Below are 21,517 nucleotides of genomic sequence, written 5' to 3'. Positions count from 1 at the left end.
ATCAGTAACATCTTCATCGAGCAGAGCATGGACACGGCAATCTCTTCGTTCTCCATATTAGCTTGCCTGTGTTTCTTTGTGCCGTCTTGTTTTTTGCAGAGGGTCGTGTCACATCGGCCCAGCTACCACCCCCAACTCATGTGCGAATGCAACATGAAACAGTTCTCCTGGGGAAGGGCCGTTCATAGAACTAGGGCAGTTATTAGAACGTTCTTAGAGCTTCTCTGTCCGAATGTGCCTATTGAGTTCGAGTGGGCTGTGTTTCATGCCTCTATTGTTGAGGTGGTTAGGAGTAAATGTGGTTGATCTAATCACTTCCTCATTGTTTTTATGTTCCTTTAAGAATCTGGTCTGTTTCCTCCTTGGAGTCAGGGAAACACCCATATGTCTGAACGAAGCAGAACAAGAACAAACTGAATGGTGCATTCATTGCAGTGCTACATTGTGTTTTTGGCATGCCAGTCTAAATCTCTACCCAAATAACCTCTGAATCAACAGTGGGAAACCTCTGTATGGCATAATTTGCATCCTGTATGTTGTGTGCTACATATTTGCTAAATCAGTACATTGGTCTAGTATGTGGTCATAGACTTAGTTGAGATGGATTGTGGCTCTACACTTTGTGACTCTGCAAATTACCAAATTATTCCTCAATGCAACATTACCAGGAATTTAGGCTCTAAACAATTACAGTGCAAAACCATTTAGGTGAAGCATCTGTGAAGGCATCATTGATGCTGTGGTGTGTAGAGAACTTTTTATTGAGATATGGTATATGCTGGCAGGCAGGGAAGATATTTGCCTTGAAGATAAGTGTTACAGGGCAGCAGAGAGTAAGTGGACCCAAAACTGGATCGACAAGTACAATAATCCAAGCTTTATTTCAATGAACAGGGGAAAACCAGGACAGGCTGGAACACAAGGAAAAACAACTACAACAAGTGGACCACATTAAAATGTATAGGTAAATGGTCTGTATTTATATAGCGCTTTACTGTACCTGGAATGATACCCAAAGCGCTTTACATCATAGAATAGAATAGAAATACTTTATTAATCCCTTCGGAGAGCCCTCAGGGCACCAGTAGCAATACAACACCAACAGTAAAGCAGGACAAGCCCAAGACACAATATATACAGGTACAAAGCAAAATAGAGGCAAATAGAATGCAATAAATATAACAATAATAACAATAAGATAAGTTAAATAAACAATATAAACAAGCATTGCACACAGTATAGGTGGTACAGATTCCCAGTTCACTATTGCACGTATAAGTTATTGCAACTGTTTGTATGGGTTATTGTGCATGTGTTGTATCAGGCGGACTGCACACCTCCCTCTCCCCCCTCCTTCTCCCCCTCCTGCCTAATGCAGAGTTGTACAGTTTGATGGCTCGGGGGACAAAGGAGTCTCTGAGCCGGTTGGTCCTACTCTTGGGGAGGAGCAGCCTGTTACTGGTCAGGCTTCTCTGTGCACTGATGACAGTGTGCAGAGGGTGACTGGCATCATTCACAATAGCCAGTAGTTTTTTTAGTGTTCTCCTCTCTGCCACTGTCACCAGGGAGTTCAGCTTCATACCAACCACAGAGCCCGCCTGCCTGATGAGTTTTTCCAGCCTGTTAGCACACCTTTTTGTCATGTTACCCCCCCCAGCAAACAACAGCATTGTTGAGGCAAAAAAGTTACTCTGTCAAGGAATGAGGAGTCTGGTTCTGAAGTGAAGAATGATTACAAGTTTATTCGAACACAGAATTAAAATACAAAGAATAGAAAGAATAGGAAGAATAGAAAGAATAGAATTGCAATTCCTGAGAGACTGCTCAGAGGTCTGACAGCACAGAGATCTGAACAGAATCTGATAAGAAACACACAGGCAGCATCTTTTAAGCAGAATGATCACGTCACAGCACATCATATATCTCGTAAGATAAAAACAAAGAGACTGTCTGTTCCTCACACAGGATTAGACACTTATTGAGCACATAAACAACCCCAGTGACATTAAGGCCAGGATGCCCTGCTGGGTCATCCTGAGGTGTCTGGCTGGTATCAGATAAGTCACACAGGTCAGAGCGAACTGTTCCAAAGAATGCATCCACTTTTACGATAGCAACAGGCTACTCAGTATTAAACTTAATTACCAAGAACTTAAACAAGCTGTTTACCCTGAGAGGGATCAGTAGACACAATATAGTAAAGGGAATAATATGAAATTTCCACAACAGCATAAAAAGCGTACTAGCCACCACAGACTGATAGAACATCCACAGGAGTTTCCTGCAGATGTTAAAAGATCTCAGTCTTCGCAGGTAGTACAGATGGCTTTGGCCCTTCTTGTACAGGTGATTTGTACAGCATGTCCAGTCCAGCTTGTTATCCAGCCACAACCCGAGGTACCTGTAGTTGTCTACAATCTCCACCTTGTCGTCCCTGATGGTCACTGGACGTGGTTGTGGGCTGGACTTCCTGAAGTCAATAACCAGCTCCTTAGTCTTTGAGGTGTTAAGCTGGAGATGGTTCATCTGACTCCAGGTGACAAAGTCACTGACCAGATTCCTGTACTCATCCTCTCCATCATCCCTGATACACCCCACGATGGCTGTGTCATCTACAAACTTCTGGATGTGACACAGTTCTGAGTTGTAACAGAAGTCTGAGGTGTAGAGTGCGAAGAGGAGGGGGGCCAGCACCGTCCCCTGGGGTGCTCCTGTGCTGCTCCTGTGCTGCTTATAAAAGTGTCAGATGTGATGTCCTTTAGCCTGACGTACTGTGGTCTCTCTGTGAGGTAGTTTCCAATCCAGGACACCAAGCCGGGGTCCACCTGCATCTCCCTCAGTTTGTCCAGAAGCATCAGGGGCTGGAGTGTGTTGAAGGCACTTGAAAAATCCAAGAAGAGGATCCTCACTGTGCCCCTCCCCTTATTCAGATGAACCTGGACACGGTGTAGTAGGTAGAGAATAGCATCCTCCACACCCACACCTGTGCGATAGGCAAACTGTAGGGGGTCCTGGGCCTGTTGCACTTGGGGCTTGAGGAGATTGAGGATGAGCTGCTCCATCGTCTTCATCAGCTGCGATGTAAGTGCCACCGGTCTGTAATCGTTCAGTTCACCAGGACGGCTTTTCTTTGGAACTGGAACAATACAGGATGTTTTCCACAGGGTAGGCACTTTCCCCAGCTGTAGACTATGGTTGAAGACATGCTGGAGTGGTTCCCCCAGTTCAGCAGCGCAGGTCCTAAGCAGACGAGGAGGCATTCCGTCAGGGCCTGCTGTTTTCCATGGGTGGAGCTTCCTCAGTTCTCCCCTCACCTGTTCTGCTGTTATGTGTGGAGGGTGTTGAGATGGGGGGGAGGGGTAAAGGTTGGCAGGGGGGCTGCACAGGGGATGAAGTCAGGGAGGTTGTGTACTGCAGTGGGGGAGGGGGGGTCGTGGGCTGGTCAAAGCTGTTAAAGAGCATCTTTCAGGTTGAATTTTCCACAATATGACGTTTTGAAAAAGTCCGAGAGACACTGTGGCATAAATAAAAGCTTCTTAAAATTTCATTTTTTGTAATTGCACTTAATTCAGCTCGTCTGCGATCCAGTGCTTTAAAAAACATAACTTTTCCTGTCACGTGATACGTGACGTCATGTAAGGTAAACGAGCCCATACGCCAGCGGCTATCAGCTCAGTTTATCGTAGGCATCGGCTGTGTTTTTTACTCCAGACTTCTAATAGTAAAACTAAAGATTTCTGGAACATCACCATGGTGAATACTTGTGTTTGTGCATCCTGCACAAATTCAAGTCTCTCTGGACATCGTGTCCACAGTTTCCCTAACAAGAAGAGCCCCACCTTTCGCTCCTGGGTCAGGTTTGTCCAGGCTAGGCGCCAAGACTTCACTTTCAAAAACTCCGTCATTTGCAGCGCACACTTTGTGGAAACGGACTATATGCCTAGTGACCTAACTGCGTTTAAGATGGGGTACAAGACCATGAGGTCAGTGCGTTTAAGGTCTGATGCAGTTCCCATTGTTCATGCTACGGCTAGCATGCTAGCAGCAGCAGGTGCCCCATCACGTCTGCCTTCACCGGGGAAGCCGCGGGCCGCCCATCGGAAACGGGAGACGAGCAGAGTAAGTTTTTCTCTCTGTTTTTTAACCTGTTTATAACCTTTTCTTATAAAACGGAATTGTCCCCTTTTTACTACTTATTATTGAGGACAGTTTCAACATATTTAATCCCGTTTGCAAAGGTGCATTCACTGTGCGTCCAGTAAAGAAGGAGCCATCATATGGTAAATAATTGAAGGCATCGCGCACATTTTCTTCAAATAATGGCCATCTATTTTCCCGCAGAATTATATAATCCATAAGATTCTGGACCATCTAATATGTGCCTGTGTATTTCAGAGTGTATTTTCTGTCTCTATTCTCTCTTTGTAATTCCTGTATGACTGTGTAAATTAATTGAGCTTTATTTACTTCTAGCAACAAGTTTAAATAAGATGTTTTGCTTCTAATAATTAGAACTTATTAAATAAATCCAGGAAGATGATCATAACAGAAAGATGACATTGAGATGGAAGCAAAATATTTTATTTATTATTACAATTTACAGAATAGGAAGACATGTCTTGTATGTGTTACAGGTCAGGCCATCTGAAACCTTGGTAGACACCATGTTCATCAGGGAAAGCTAACCGGATTGCTGAGACAACACATGCTGGAAGAGGTTTCCTCACATGTCGTCCAAGCACTCCATGTGCCCAGCGTACCATCTGCCTGTAGGCAGTATACCTGAACTGTTCATTTTGGGTCAGATCAAGTGGACCATGTTCCTGCTTGAAAGCGCTGTAGGCCACCTGAAGCACCCAGGGGTTCAAACAGCATGCAGAGAACCCAGGATGCTGTCCCACACAAGTAATGCCTTCGGGTTGTGGATGGAGGTCTTCGACGAGGCTCCAAATTGCAGGAATCTCCCTGCAGCATATGCTCTCCTCCGCACTGCTCATGGGCTGACAGTGTCCACATAAACACCTGTAATTAGATAACATGCTGTTAAAGAATTTCTGTTGTTAAATGTAGATACAGTGTTGTAAATATATGTTCAACCATGTAAAGATTTTTATTTTTTTTACTTTTACATACAGGCTTTAAAAATTAAATGTTTATATTTCATCCGTAGTCATAGCTGCTTATAACATGCTGAAACATTTAATGTAATACATAAAGCTGAGATGCCCTTTTTTCTGTTGTCACTGGCCTTGCTGAATATAGGGGGAAGAGGGATTACCAATTGTGGGTGAGAGTTGTGGGCTCTGTTGTTTGGGGGATAAAGTGTTAAGACTGCAGTGCACATGGCATCATATGTGGAATGACCATTATTCAGAAGGGTTTACAATCCAGTTTTAAAAATAGTTTTTCTGTTTTAACAATATCTTTAAACCTCAGAATCAGGCTTTATTTATCATTGGGAAAAAAGTGCAAAATTATACACATCCTGAAAAAGCTGAGACCAAGTGTTGGATTAGAAAAAAAGGTAAGTTTAGCGAAAAAACAAAACAAAAAAAAAAACAAGCGATGGATCTGCTCAGCCAGTGCGCAGATCCATCCTTCGTCATGGAACCAGCATCCTGGCGCAACAAATTTTCTTCCAGTTTTTTTTTTTTTTTTTTTAAGCGTATTTAAATACCCCATTGAAATAGTCTGCTTCTAAGTTTAGAGAGTGCTGGTAAAACTAAGACATTACAGCACGTACATTCTATGAGGTATTTATGAGTTTAGAACAGCGTGGGCTTTTTTTGCGCACTACACGCACATCCAGTCTGACCAACTTCAGAAAAAAGATTATAACTCTGGTATTCCTTGATCAATCAACACAATTCAGAAAGTTGTTTATAGTCTAAAATGACTGTTTTGCGCTGTTAATTAGGCTACCCGACGTGGATTAGATGATGGAGCTTAGCGAGGCTACTTTGGGCACTAGCCTACGTATCATCAGATGATTTGATTAGAACAGCGCTTTTCTGTCTACAACTGTGTGAATGGGGTAGCCATTGCACAGCTTTTATAGGCATTATCTGCCACAGAACTATTTTATTTAACCAATGTTTTGTCACGAATCGCTAGTGACATAGTAGCAGCTTGAAGTTGTTTTTTTTGTGGCGAAACGTGATTTTTAAAACAAACCTGTCAGGGCGGGGCAGGACAGGGATGTCTTCCTATCGGCTGCAGTAAGTAAAAGGCTTTAAAATCTATTTGCTATTGCAAACACTGTATTTTTTCACTGGTCTGCAGCATAACCAGGTATTACTTGCCCAATTCAGAAGGCTAATGTGGAAGAAAATTTACGAAACATTTGTATCACTTACCATGCTGTTTGATTAATCCTCCAGATGTTTTCAGCTGCCCATGACTGAATCTGCTGCCTGTTTCCCGTCAACGATCTCCTTTGCTGGTTGTCAGTGACTCTGTTTGTAGCTTCAGGTTCAAAACTGTATGGATCCGGTCCTTCACTTCTAAAAATAAAATTATCTTCTTCTTCCTCCATAATCTCACGCCCGTTCCGTTCCGTTGTGTTAGCCATAACTGTTGTGTTAGCAATAACGTACATAACAGAGTCCCTTACGTGACGTCACTTCCGGCAAAACAGATTTTTACAGTCATTTGAGCAGTTTTTAATAGTCCATAACCGATTTCTTTATTTTCTTATTCACGGACTTCAACAAAAACTAAATAGATATTAACTATAAAATATGCATAATCCAAACCATTAATCATGCTCTTAACCTGCCAGTTGCTCTTTAAAGAAGATGTTCAGCCTGTTTGCTTCTTCCACTGTCCCTCCCGCTGTTATGGCCTTTGATCTGAAGCCTATGATGGTGTTGACACCATCCCAGACCTCCTTCATACGGCTCTCACTCAGTTTATCCTCCACCTTCCTTCTGTAGGTGTCCTTCGCCACCTTCAGGCATTGTTTCACCTCCCGCTGTGCTAATTGCATTGCCTCCATGTCATGGTTCATGAAAGCCACCTTCTTCCTGTTGAGGGCAGCTTTGACATCTTGTGTTATCCAAGGTTTGTTATTTGGATTACACCGGACAGTCTTATTGGGGGAGACTACGTCCAGCGAGAAGTTGATGTAGTCCGTCAGACAGTGAGTTTGCTCCTCTATGTCCTCACCATGTTGTCTCAGCAGTACATCCCAATCAGTGATGTCAAAGCAGTCTCTCAGAGCATCCTCTGCCTCAGGTGACCACTTCCTGATCGAGCGTGTGGTTTTAGACATCCTTTTGACCAGGGGGGTGTACTGTGGCTGTAGGTATACCAGGTTGTGGTCAGACTTTCCAAGTGGGGGGAGGGGGGTGGCTCTGTAGGCATCCTTCACATTGGAGTACAGCAAGTCTATTGTTCTGTTGTTCCTTGTGGGACAGTCTACAGCCTGGTAGAAGGAGGCCAAGGTAGAGTCCAGGGAAGCATGATTAAAATCCCCAGATATGACCATAAACGCCTCGGGGTGCTTTGTCTGCAGCCTTGCTGTTACTGTGTGTATCTTCTCACAGGCAGCTGATGCTTCCGCACTGGGCGGGATGTAAACACAGAGCGTGACCACGTGACTAAGCTCCCTCGGCAAGTAATATGGCCGCAGACTAACGGCTAACAGTTCCAAGTCATGGCAACACAGTTTCTTTTTCACTGAGACATGTCCTGGGCAACAACAACGTTTGTTCACATATATGATGAGCCCCCCACCTCTGCTCTTACCGCAGGCGTTCATGTCTCTGTCAGCTCTCACAGCAGTGAAACCCGGTAGATCCACGTTACCATCCGGTATCGCATCAGTGAGCCATGTCTCTGTGAAGATGTATAAGCTGCACTCGAGATAATTCCGTTGATTGTTCAGTGCCAACAGCTCATCCATCTTGTTAGGTAGTGAGTTGACGTTCCCCATTAGTACAGAGGGGATGACTGGCTTAAAACATCGTCGAGCAGCCTTTAGCTTATATCCTGACTTGCTACCTCTGTACTTCCTCCTCAGCTCTGTCAGTACATTGTGCTGCATTCCGACGTTAGTCTTCCATGAAAAAAGTTCCTCTCTTGAATAAACAAGACGACGTGCAAGTGTCATGCTAGAGTTAAAAAAATATTCAATAGAATCAAAAAATAGGATATATATATATAAAATAAGGAATAAAACGATAAGAAAGAAAGAAAGAAAGAAGCACTCGGGTGCGTAAGAGACACTGGTAAGGCAGCCGTTTCCTGCAGCGCCATTTAAAAAAAAAAAAAAATTCATACATTACATTCACCCAATCACACACACATTCATGCACTGATGGCAGAAGTTGCTATGCCAAGTGCTCAATCACAACCATTCAGGAGCAGTTAGGGCTTCGGTATCTTGCCCAAGGCCACCTCAACATGAACTCGACTTGGCTGAGGATCGAACCGGCATCCCTCAGGTTACAAGACAATCACTCTACCTTGCTGAGCCACGCCGCCTCTACACAAGGTAACAAAACTTGAACAAAATTAAATCAACGGAATAAACTATTTTAAAAGTTAATTAGCTGTTATTTCTTAGAGTGTAACTAATAAATAGGCAACAGGAATAACAATGAAAATTTCAACTAGCACACAAGCCATATGCTACATTGTTAAGCTTTGCTAGCTTCATTCTAGACAAAATACAAAAAGGTACCAAATGTATTTTTAAGAAGAATGTGCAGCATAAGGCTAAGAAGCTGAAACTCATCTCCAACCTGCCAAACAAAGCCCAAGATAAGACATATATTCAGAACATCATGCATTGTTTATAGTAATAATGATGTTTGTTAAAGCTGCTGTGTTGCTCCCGCTGCAGGATGTGTTCCACAGAAATCACTGTTTGTGTTGCCAAAACAAAGATAGAAAAAACTATTTATCAATGTAGAATGTAAAAGAAATATTAAAAGTATTTAGTTTAACATCCTCACCTCGGCAGAACGTAATCTATGCAGCAGACTTTTTCTTTTTTTTAACCCTGTCCTGTCCAGCATCCTACAGAACATACAGAACGGTGGTCCGTGCCATATTTTGCTTGACAGAGTTGCTCTACCAAGGGAGACATGTTATATACATGGCTGCCCTTGATATTTTTATTATTTTTATTGTAATCTTATTTTTTTTAGTCTTTTAATGACAGGGAGATAGAGGAAGAGGGGAAAAAGGGAGAAAAGGACAGGATTAAAATGTGGAAATAACAGTTGTCTATCCTGCCTAAAACACACCACAAAAAACAATATAGACTACCACAGTACTACATAATACATAAAGAAAAATAGGATAATCATGATATGAAAAAGTACAGTAGTCATCAAACCTACCTGCAGAGAAACATACCAACACAAACATCAGCAACATCTAGTCAGAAGCGGATGGAGAGACGAACAAGTTTGTGAGCATACATGTATGTGTGGGGCCATGCAACAAGGAAGAAATGTATGCTTACAAGGGGGCCGTGATCACGCCACACCCCGAAGCATCAGTGGGGGATGAGGGGAGCCCGAGGCCCCAAAGGCCCAGCAGGTCCACAGAGTACCAAGCCCAGTATGGCCAAAGCAGACAGAGCAGCGGCCCCCTCAGACCAGAGCAGAGGGGCCCCAGACCAGAGTCCCAACGGGGCAGGGGCACCGGGCAGAACAGGGTGATGGTGAGCAGGCCCAGCAGGCACCGGGTGCAGGTCGCACAGAGGGCAGGCACCCCACAGGCCCATGGGCCAACCATTACCCCCAGCAGAGCCCCGCCCAGGAACCCGACGGGGCCCTACCGCCCCAAAACCACTGCCGGCCACGCACACCAAGGAAAAAAACATGTCTGTAGGTCCCCCTCCCACTCCCTTAATGTGTGTGTGTGTGTGTGTGTGTGTTATGTGTCTAGTGCAAAAATGTTAAATGTGGTAGTGTCTAATGTGTAAATAAAATCGGGGGGAGAGGTCACAAAGAGAGGGGATAGAGGAAGGACTCCTGTCCGCCCACCCACAGCCCATGTGCCTGACCCCCTGAGACCCTAAATGTATTTTGATGTCTAGGTTGTGATTAAAATCTAGTGGGGCCGGCAGTTGCAGATGTCCACTGGGAGATCCCGCAATGGGGACTCCTCAGCCAAACCCACCGCCTCCACCCGCCCCAAAGAGCCCTATGTGTGGTGTGTATGATGTGGGGTGGCGGGGGAGGAGAGGGGCGTGGGGAGGGGCACAACCGGGAGAGAGATCTCTCTCCCAAGCAGCCAACTACTCAGCTGGCCACCGTAGGTGCCCCTGCCTCCCCAAGACCACCCAAGGGCAGAAGGGCAAAGGCCCAGCATGGCGCAGAGCCCAACGCAGCACTCCGGACGCCCACCTACCCCCAGCAGCCCACGCCACCACACCAGGGGACCAGAGAGACCCAGGTTGCACACACATGTCGTGGTCGGTGCCAAGGCACAGTGCCCCCACCCACCCCGAAGGAGCCCTTGGCAGGGGGAGAGAGAAAGAGAAGGAGAGGAGACTTCACCCCCCATAAGCCCCCTCCCCCATATATATATATATATATATATATATATATATATATACACATGTATCTTTGATATCATTTGGACCATATACTTTATATATATATATATATATATATATATATATATATATATAAGGCATGTCTCCCTTTCAAGCCTTTCAAACCAAGCACTCGCTGTTAGAGTAAGCAAAGTTGACAGTTTAAAGTTAACAGTTTAAAGTTTCTCCCTTAAGGATGGGTAATGATTTGCGGTCTCACCCACCCTGCAGAGGACAGGATGTGGTGGTCACAGCTCTGTGTGATAAGGGTCATAAAGTGTTGTATGCTGATGTGTTTCCCTGTTTGAACTTTGCGAGAACTTTGCTTGCTCTACTGAAGTGTGATAGCTGCTCAATAAAGAGGCTGCACTGGGGTTGAGACTTCGGAGTTGACACCAGACACTCTCTGAGTGCTGAACCACCGTCTCTCCCCATCGCGATGAAGCTGACTTCGCTCTGAGTTCTTTGTGTCTTATTTTATGATAGAAAAATACCCATCACTCGCCTCCTTGCCCCACCTCTAGGCCTGGCTCCCAAGGGGAGCCTGGTGACCCACGTCCAGGCAAGTGATACCTGGGTCCGTTGTTTGTCATCATCATAGGGGTGGTTTGAGCAGCGCTTCATCTGGTCCCTCCTCTAGACACCTGTTTGCCATGGGTGACCCTACCAGGGAGACCCCGACAACATAGCTCAGAGTTTTCAGGGTGTTCGAGATAAGAAGCTGGAGGCGTTCAGGCTGTTCCTGCACACCTCAGAAGAGAACAAATAAGGTACTACACCCGTTAGAAGCTCTCTTCTCATTTATTGATGCCAAGGGCTGCTACAGTGAAAACTCAACGCTACAGCTCAGCTTTCATGCTCTGCACTATTATCTTCATCAATCTGTGAGTAAGGATCTTTAAAATGCCTCAATATTACCCAGGCACTACAGCACCAAGAAAATTGGCTGAATGAAGAGTAAAATCTGATTCTATAGACTGACTCAAACAGGTTGATTCATTGGCAGACTGAGAACGCACTCTTAGTCAACATAAAGTGTCAACTTAATATTTTGTTAAATCAGCTGTGATTTTATTGTGTCATTGTTATAAATACTCAGCATTGTAAAGCTCAGAAATTAAACTATAAGCAACACGATATCCTAATTGAGTATTGTAATTGTTTGTGGGTAAATTGTCCGGTTGAGAGTATCAGCAGCACATTAAGTCTATGTGGGTTGCTGCTAATCGTAATAAGTTTACAAGTGTGATCTTTAATTTGCGGGTTTAATTTTAAGTTTAAGCCAAATACTCATATGAATAGAGTACACACACACTTGAAAGATATACACACCAATTCAGCACAATGGTATCACCTGCTGAAGAAATAGACAAACCCATAGAAATGCCACAAGCGGGGTCTAGCTCCAGGGAGCATAGTTTAACAGAGAAGGGCCAAAAGATGCACAAGCAGACAGTAAGGAAAGGGGAAAAGGCTTTTCACAAGCTTATTACTCCTGCAAAGGGAAACCCAGAGCACACTAAAAGCTCAAAACCTTAGAGACGTTAGTACACCAGCACCATGAGCCTTTCTGTATGAAGGTAAAAATGTGCCAAAATGAACAAACTTGTAGATTTAATGTGAAAACTTGTAGAATACAATGTGAGAAGTTGAGCATCAAAAATCTGAACTTGTATGTCAAAATTTTCTGCTGTAAAGAAAACTCACACACGTGAACCGAATTTGAAGTTACAGAGAAAAAATAGTCCATCTGACAAATTATCTTCCATAGTTTACTTGTAATTAAATTTTTTTTCAAGTGTTCATTTTGCTTTACAACCTCAACTTAGCGATTACAACTTCCTGAATCTGCTGCTGCAAGTCACAAATGTGCTCTCGCGAGTCACAGCGTGATAAAACGCGGCCTGACTTTTGGCTCATTCCTTACGAGATATTTGTGCCAAAACTAACTTGTGTCTGAAGATGTGAGAGCACAGGGGGGGAGGGGGGGGGGCTTAACCAATCAGAGTGAATGGTTGTGAGCCCAACGTGGGTCATCAATAGTTGAGCCAATCAGAGTGAATGGTCGTGAGACCAACGTCTCCAGAGTTTCTCTTGTCGAACCTCTTGGCAGCTATCGCTATGGCGCACCAACCTGCGGTAAGTTACTTCATTAACCATCGTTTTGACTACCCCATTGTGTGTTTTAGGAGTAAACGAACATATGCTCTAACAAAATGTATAAAGAATTACATTAAGATCAAGTGAATACACTCTTTGGTGTGTATGAAAGGTGACTGCTGGCTCTTTGTTTGTTTGTTTCACCAGGACACCGGCCCAAGAGAATTTTGGCCCACTGGGAAACCTCCCAAACCTCCCGATTATTCGATATTATTGCTCTTGAAATGTTTTTCAGTGCCTGAGGTTTAGCGTGAGAACGTGTGAAGCCACTCAAATGCATGAGTGTCACAGCCAATGTGTAAGATGGCAGCCCTGCACCACTGCAACAAATGCACCTGACTCCAATGAGGAAATATTCTTGAAGGAATGAGGAAACAATGAGGAACTGATTAGATCTAAAGATATTAAAAAAAAAAAAAACATCTCTACAGAATTTGTAAGTGTTTTTTTTCTGGTCTGCTGGACTACAAGTGTAACCAGCAGTTGGCCTTAGATATCAGCAGAGAAGGCCTGGTACACACATAAAGCTTATCGGACTGTTTTTGTTCTAATTTTGCCCCTTCCCGACCAAGGATAGCAAACGCCCAATTACCTTGAGTCTTATATGATTTTCCTATAAAAATGTCAAGCTCAAATTGTCAAAATTTTGTCTGGGGTGTTTTAAGAACAATTCATCCTGATAATTGGCTCAGAAGTGGTCATGGCAGACAATCAGAAATATATATATATATATATGTATGTATGTGTGTGTGGAAAGCCAACGACTCCGTCTTGTGACTGTGTGGATAGTGACTTGAAATGGAAAGTAGCCAGTCAGAGAGTGTGTTGACTGGAGAGCAAGGAAGGATGTAAAGTCTGTGTTCACGCTGTCTCCAGTCGGATATTCTCTTCAGCTCTGGCTTTTTCTGTTAACAATAGTCCCAAGACCACCATCATATCCTCCTCGTGTATATCCTCTTCCATGCTGGGTGTTGTGTTCCGGTTGTTTCTTTTTCTGGTTATGTTAGATCATGTTTGGTCACAAGAGATTTCTGGCTCGGAGGACTAGATTGTAGTCCTCCATTTACCAGTGATTATGCCTACGACTGTCCTCTGAAAAAACAAACAAACAAAAAAAACTGAGGCTCTCTCTATTTAAAGCTCTCTTAAAAATCTATTTAATATAACAACACTCGTGGACAAAATTGTTGGTACCCTTTGGTTAATAAAAGAAAAACTCACAATGGTGACAAAGATAACTTGAATCTGACAAAAGTAATAATAAATAAAAATTCTAGGAAATTTAACCAATAAAAGTCAGACATTGCTTTTCATCCATGCTTCAACGGAATTATTAAAAAAAATAAACTCATGAAACAAGTCTGGACAAAAATTATGGTACCCTTAACTTAATATTTTGTTGCACAACTTTTTGAGGCAATCACTGCAATCAAACGATTCCTGTAACAGTCAATGAGACTTCTCCACCTCAGCAGGTATTTTGGCCCACTCCTCATAAGCAAACTGCTACAGTTGTCTCAGGTTTGAAGGATATCTTTTCCAGACGGCATGTTTCAGCTCCTTCCAAAGATGCTCAATAGGATTGTTACGACCCGACTCAGGGGTATGAAAGGGAGTAACAAAAGAAAACAGTGAGGACAGATGGTGAATTAAAATTAGGCACATTTATTTCAAAATCCCATGAAACAGTGAATGAAAACCTGTAACACAAAGTAAAAGTGTGCTGGGGTTAGCGGACCTGCAGAAAGAAACAAACCAAAACATATACCCAACACTCACCTAGTGCAAACGAAGACATAACCGCAAACAGACACTAAACCCTTAAAGCACCCACAGTGACAAAGGAGGTTGTCGCGACACCCGCACACACCCGGTGCACAATGTGAGGGGAAAAGCGGCCTGAGCCTTTCTGGCTTCTCCCCTCCAGACCGGCCTCAGCTGCAGCCTTTTCAGCCGGAGCTTCCACACAAGCAGCAGCCTGACTGGTCCAGGGGAATGCCAATCAGAGGGGGCGGGGACAGAGACGCTGGCTTCAGCCACTCCAGGCAGCGCTCTGCAGTCCCTAATCAGCAGCACAAATGGCCACAGCTGTCTGCAACAAGCAGGGGCCGTAACACACCCCTCCTAAAAGTTTCAAAATCACTCCCAATGATTTTGAAACTCAAACACACAAAACAGACCAGATCAATCCCTCACCACAAACCACGAGCGAACCCTCCCGGCCACCACAACCGAAAGGGGGCCGACGGCGAGTTCACCCCCCCATGCTACAGAATACAGGCACTCAAATCACCACGAAGCAGCAAAGGCAATAAATAAGTAAGGAGAGGCGCCTGAACATGCGCAGCCTCCACACGCCTGCGAACCTTCTACACCCCCACCAGGGTGTAAGAACCAGTGGCGGCGTCACAGGGGAGGACTACAGGCACCCAGCCTGCATCACCCTCTCAACCTTCTAGAGGTACGTCCTCCGCCTCACAAAGGGTTGCCCCTAGGCCAGAGCGCCCTATGCAGCTGCAGCCTAAAAGTTCAGGTCACCATCACCTTTACACACACACACACACGCTCCCACTGGAGTCGTGGCCACAGCAGCTTCAAGTGCCTATCACCAGCATGGAGTGAACTCACCCATCGGCACCACGCTCCACCGGAAGCTACCAACAGGAAGCCGCTTCACAATAATAGCTCCCATTCATGTCCACAAGAAAAAAAAAACAAATGGCTAAATCATCCTCACCGCGCAAACCCCAGGAGAACCTTCAAGATGACAACAGAAGAAATCTCCCTTAGGTCAGGGCTCATAGAAGGCTACTTTAGAATAGTCCAATGTTTTCCTCTTAGCTATTCTTAGGTGTTTTTAGCTGTGTTTTGGGTCATTGTCTTGTTGTAAGACCCATGACCTGCGACTGAGACCAAGCTTTCTGACACTGGCCAGCACATTTCTCTCTAGAATCTCTTGATAGTCTTGAGATTTCATTGTACCGGCACAGATTCAAGACACCTTGTGCCAGATGCAGCAAAGCAGCCCCAGAACATAACAGAGCCTCCTCCATGTTTCACAGTAGGGACAGTGTTTTTTCTTGATATGCTTCATTTTTCCATCTGTAAACATAGAGCTGATGTGCCTTGGCAAAAAGTTCCATTTTTGTCCCATCTGTCCATAGGACATTCTCCCAGAAGCTTTGTGGCTGGTCAACATGTAGTTTGGCAAATTCAAATCTGGCTTTTTTATGATTTGTTTTCAACAATGGCATCCTTGTTCATCTCCCATTAAGTCCACTTTGGCTCAAACAACGACGGTTGTAATCTCTTTAGAAGTTTTTCTGGGCTCTTTTGTTGCCATTCGTATTATCTGTCTATTTGATATGCCATCAGTCTTCTTCCTGCAGCCACGTCCAGGGAGGTTGGCTACAGTCCCATGGATCTTAAATTTCTGAATAATATGTGCAATTGTAGTCACTGCTTGAAGATGGTCTTAAAGCCTTTACCTTTAACATGTTTGTCTATAATTTTCTTTCTAATCTCCTGAGACAACTCTTTCCTTCTGGTCCATGTTGAGTGTGGTACACACCGTGTCCCCAAACAGCACAGTGACTACCTGTAGCCCTATATATAGGCCCACTGACTGATTACAAGATTGTAGACACCTGTGATGCTAATTAGTGGACACACCTAGGACTAACATGTCCCTTTGGTCACATTATTTTCATTCTTTTCTAGGGGTACCATCGTTTATGTCCAGGCCTCTTTCATGAGTTTATTTATTTATTTTTTTTAATAATTCTGTTGAGGCACGGTTGAAAAGCAATGTCTGACTTTCATTGGTTAAATTTCATAGAATTTTTATTTATTATTACTTTTGTCAGATTCAAGTTATTTCTGTCACCATTGTAAGTTTTTCTTTCATTAACCGAAGGGTACCAACAATTTTGTCCACGTGTGTACCATTGAAAGGTACCACTGAAGGTAGTTTTAGTTGTTGTAGAAGATTAGATAACATTTTTTATGATTACTTTCCCCAAAACACACTCAATTCAAATAAAGGGGTTCTCCAACAACTTCTGCACCAGCCCATTAATGACCCATTGAGATGAGTCAGGTGTGTTGAAGCAGATACATACTAAAACATACAGAATGGTGAATCTTGAGGAGTGGATTTGATGACGATGGTCACACATTTACACTTCTCCTTTACCCCGATAGACATGTAAATGCACACACAGGTAAACACATTTCCAACAGTAAACGGAGTATAAAGCAAAGAAAATATGTGGCATCAAGCAGACAAAGATATCAGAATTTTCTAGACCGCCTTCCCACTTTTGCTTTTATACTGTTTGTGACAATATTTATCTCCTTTCTTTGTCTTTATGAACAAAAACTATTTTAATTTGAAACATCATGTCAGTTATAATTATCTGTGATTGTGATGTGAGTTCAGCTCACATTAGTCAACAACTCAGAAAAGTCTACACACACACACACACACACACACACACACACACACACACACACACACACACACACACACACATTTGAATATATCTCTTCTGCACTTGAAAAATAGTCTATAACAGATGTCTGTAACCCATTTAGTTTCTTCGTGACTAGATGTTAATAAAACAAGTATCCATACTTTTTTTCATCACTCAGTCGAATGTCAGAAAATTAATGGGTTTTAGAAAAAAAAATTCATCCCATGTTCAAGCCATGTTTAACAGAGTTATGAAAAAGGCAGTGCTTGCCCACTAAAAATTTGAAGTCTGATGGACGTGCAGATCACGTCTATATTGTATCTGTCGGTCCATGACCAATTCTGGACATCTATATGACGTAAAAAACTGTTCTGCTACTTTGACGTCTAACCATGACCCCACTTTGATATCAATATACAGTTTAATATCTGAACATCAGACTCTGTAACTTTTTTGGGGTCATATGGACGTCCAACACGGGTGCAGGAAACTGACACAAATGCAGGATTTTTTTTATTTAGGACAAATAATATCAAACCTGTTATCAACACTTTTAATGGATTCAACTTTTTTTTTTTTTTTTTTTTTTTTTTTTATTGAGAACACAATATTTTATTTTACATTTTCACTTTCTTATTCACTTTATATTGGGATTTGGAACCACAGTTTGTGGTAACCATCTGGCTATAACTGACATCAATATGCTCTGCACCCTCTTTTTAAAGACAGTCTGCACCACAGTCTTGTGCCATTATGTTTTCACAACCACGCCTCCTGGCTGAAGTTTAATGTGTGTGAAATTAGCGGGCGGAGTTGAACACAACTGGTATCATTTGAACCAGTTAATGCCACTCCAATTGGCTTAGACAGCACATCATCACAACTCAACCAGTCAACGCCGGTCGGCCTGCAGTTCTACGGCTGATGCTTTAACTGAAGCAAGCAACTGTTCATACATCATTCCGATCTGCTCAGAAGTTGAAGGTGAGTTCAGTCAATTTAATTTTATGTGTAATTGGGTATTTATAGCGTTGGGTGTTTTCGTTTTGTTGTCTTAAACTACCTAAAACCTGCTCTGGCTACAAGTGTCATTACAGCTCTTCCCTTCAGTTTGTCAGCTGCTCCACCAGAGAAAACAAAACGTTGGACTTATTTTATGCAAATATTAAAAATGCATACAGCTCCTTTGCCCTGCCACCTTTAGGAAGATCAGACCAAAACCTAGTCCTTCTCTCCTCCTCCTACAAGCCCATCGTTCAGCAACAACCAGTCATTAGAAAGGCTATTAGAACCTGGTCTAATGAAGCTGAAGATGCTCTGAGAGGATGCTTCGAGGCTACAGACTGGAACGTCCTATGTGAACCTCATGGAGATGACATCAATGCCTTGACTGAGTGTGTGACAGATTATATTAACTTCTGTGTGGACAGCACCGTTCCAACAAGAACAGTGAGGTGCTTCCCCAATAACAAACCCTGGATCACCAGTGACCTGAAAAAGCTGCTGAACATCAAAAAGAAAGCTTTTAGGGATGGAGACAGGGCGTTATTGAAGTCCACACAAAAACAACTTAAAACACAAATGAAAAAGTGCAAGGAGGACTACAGGAAGAAGTTGGAAAGTAAGCTTCAGAAAAACAATGTGAGGGATGTGTGGTCAGGAATGAAGAAGATCACTGGCTTCGGGATAAAGGAGGATCAGACTGATGGAGGTCTGGACAGAGCGAATGAACTGAACATGTTCTTCAATAGGTTTAGCTCACCTCCTGCTTCAACCCCAACTAGCCACACACCCTCCATGAGCCCACAGCTTTCCTGTCACACCTCCACTCTGTCACCCTGCAGCTCAGTCAAGGACCTGGACACAACCTCATCTCCCTCCACATCAGGACTTCCTGAAACCTCCTCTGCCTCCACCTCCACTCTGTCTGTCTCCTGTAACCAAGTCATGCAACAACTGGTGAAACTGAACCAGAACAAGGCTGCAGGTCCAGATGGTGTCAGTCCCAGAGTTCTCAAGACCTGCTCAAAACAGCTATGTCCGATTCTCCAGCACCTGTTCAACACCAGCCTGAGCCAGAAAAGAATCCCGGTGCTGTGGAAAACATCCTGCCTTGTTCCAGTGCCTAAAAAACCACAACCAGCTGAACCAAAAGACTACAGACCAGTCGCCCTGACATCTCACGTCATGAAAGTCCTGGAGAGACTCTTACTGGCTCACCTCAGCAAGCAGGTGAACACCTTTCAGGACCCATTACAGTTTGCATACCGTAATGGGCTTGGGGTTGAAGATGCAATCATATACCTGCTTCAGAGAGCCCACTCTCATCTGGACCAGTCAGGCAGCACTTTGAGGGTCATGTTCTTTGATTTCTCAAGTGCTTTTAATACGATTCAGCCTGCTCTGCTGTGTGAGAAGCTGCAGAAATTCCAGGTGGATCCCTCCACAACCACCTGGATTTACGACTACCTCACAAACAGACCACAGTTTGTGAGACTGAAAGGTTGTGTGTCTGAGATGGTGGTCAGCTGCACTGGAACACCACAAGGGACTGTACTTTCACCATTTCTATTCACGCTGTACACCTCAGACTTCCAGTACAACTCTGAGTTCTGTCATCTGCAGAAATACTCTGATGACTCAGCAGTTGTTGGGTGTATCAGTGATGGACAAGAAGCAGAGTACAGAGAACTGGTTGGTCAGTTTGTGAAATGGTGCGGTGACAATCATCTCATCTTGAATACCAAGAAAACAAAGGAGATGATTGTTGACTTCAGGAGGAACAAGAACACACATAGAAGTGTTTCCATCATGGGAGAGGAGGTGGAGGTGGTGGAGGAATACAAGTACCTTGGAGTTCAGCTGGACAACAGACTTGAGTGGAAAAGCAACACTGAGTACATTTACAAGAAAGGTCAGAGCAGACTCTACTTCTTAAGGAAGCTGAGATCTTTTAACGTCTGCACCAAAATGTTGCAAATGTTCTACAGGTCTGTTGTTGAAAGTGCAATCAGCTTTGCAGCAATCTGCTGGGGCAGCGGCATCAGAACCAGAGACTTGAAATGAATTAACAAACTGATCAAGAAAGCCGGTTCTGTGCTTGGAATAACTCTGGAGCCGCTGGAGTTGATCATCAAAAAAAGAATTCTGTACAAGCTGACAAAGATAATGGAAGATCCTTCACACCCCCTACACAACGCCGTGACGAAACAACAGAGTGTGTTCAGTGGGAGGCTTGTTCAAGTCCGATGCAAGACAGAGAGATACAGAAGATCCTTCCTTCCAGCAGCTATCAGGCTGAAGAACAACGCCCTTAATTAATTAATGTGATTGTTTTACTAAAAAATTACTACTACTACAATATTGAATTTCCCTTTGGGATTAATAAAGTATTTTTCATTTCATTCATTTCATTTCATTTCAGTGTTAAAATTGAATTGGAATGAATCTTGAAAACGATCGACAAGTGTGTAAAAATACATTTACATGTATGCATCTAGCAAACACATAAAAGCAACTTGGTCAGTTGGCAGTTACTTCTCAGTCACCCAGCAGTTATGCTCACAGTCAAAACATTGCCACATGAGATTCAAACTATTTCAGGCTACTAGCAAGCTAGTCAGTTAATGTTTACTGCTGTGCTCCCGTGTGTTAGTAAAACAAATGGGAGCGTTTTGAAAAAGTGGACATTGTTGAGATAAGTGCGAAAATGATTGGCAAAAACTGTCAAATGCAGTGCCAACTGACTATCTTAACTACCATGCAACTACCATGACTATCTTGACATTTGCTGAGATGGTATTGTATTATACCAGCATTGCTAGTGGATGTCACAGCAACATATTTTTGCCTTTCCATATTTCTAATTATTTTGCTTTTTTATTCATGCAGCTGGAATCATGAAACATAGCGAGTCAGCAACAGAAGACTTTATAAGGATGCATGCATCTGAGCATCTGAAGCATGCACCACAAAGAAGTGGAGGTGGAGGATATGGGATAAGCTTTGTGCCACTGGGGAGCGAATCTGAATTCTTTATATTTGAATTTGAATCATTCAATTTGAATCTGAATATGCCTGTTTGAATAATTGCTTAAAAAAACTGAATCCAAATTACCATATTTGATATTGAATCTTTGTTTTTTGAATGTGTATATTGGTAAAGTTGAAACTTTTGTATTTGAAAAAATTCATTCCCTAATTCATTTTCATAGTTCAGTTTCAGTTCTCTCCATTCAAATATATTCAAATACAAATTCAGATCTGAAATTCAAATTCAGATCTGAAATTCAAACTTTTGTGCCACACATCCGGGACCTGACGTGAG

The 21,517-nt window shown here is 43.2% G+C and overlaps 2 protein-coding genes and 1 long non-coding RNA gene across 3 annotated transcripts in view; 2 read left to right on the top strand and 1 right to left on the bottom strand.

Moving 5' to 3' along the window:
- The window catches only part of LOC121653371 (rano class II histocompatibility antigen, A beta chain-like), a 168,287-nt gene that overhangs the window by 84,292 nt on the left and 62,478 nt on the right, over positions 1-21,517 (top strand). The window lies entirely within an intron of this gene.
- On the top strand, positions 4,024-5,231 carry LOC121653540. The gene is made up of 2 exons (XR_006012811.1): positions 4,024-4,119; positions 4,635-5,231. It is a non-coding gene; the product is annotated as an uncharacterized LOC121653540 (long non-coding RNA).
- LOC121653506 lies at positions 4,538-6,788 on the bottom strand. The gene is made up of 2 exons (XM_042007047.1): positions 6,357-6,788; positions 4,538-5,022 (listed from the first exon to the last, which is right to left on the bottom strand). Exons 1-2 carry the CDS (start codon positions 6,596-6,598, stop codon positions 4,629-4,631), a joined length of 636 nt encoding a protein of 211 aa, XP_041862981.1. The 5' UTR covers positions 6,599-6,788; the 3' UTR covers positions 4,538-4,628.

The sequence above is a fragment of the Melanotaenia boesemani genome, chromosome 2, assembly GCF_017639745.1.
Source record: "Melanotaenia boesemani isolate fMelBoe1 chromosome 2, fMelBoe1.pri, whole genome shotgun sequence".
In the NCBI taxonomy this organism is placed as follows: Eukaryota; Metazoa; Chordata; class Actinopteri; order Atheriniformes; family Melanotaeniidae; genus Melanotaenia; species Melanotaenia boesemani.
Note: the sequence above shows the minus strand (reverse complement) of the source record. Positions and strands in the feature narration are given on the sequence as shown.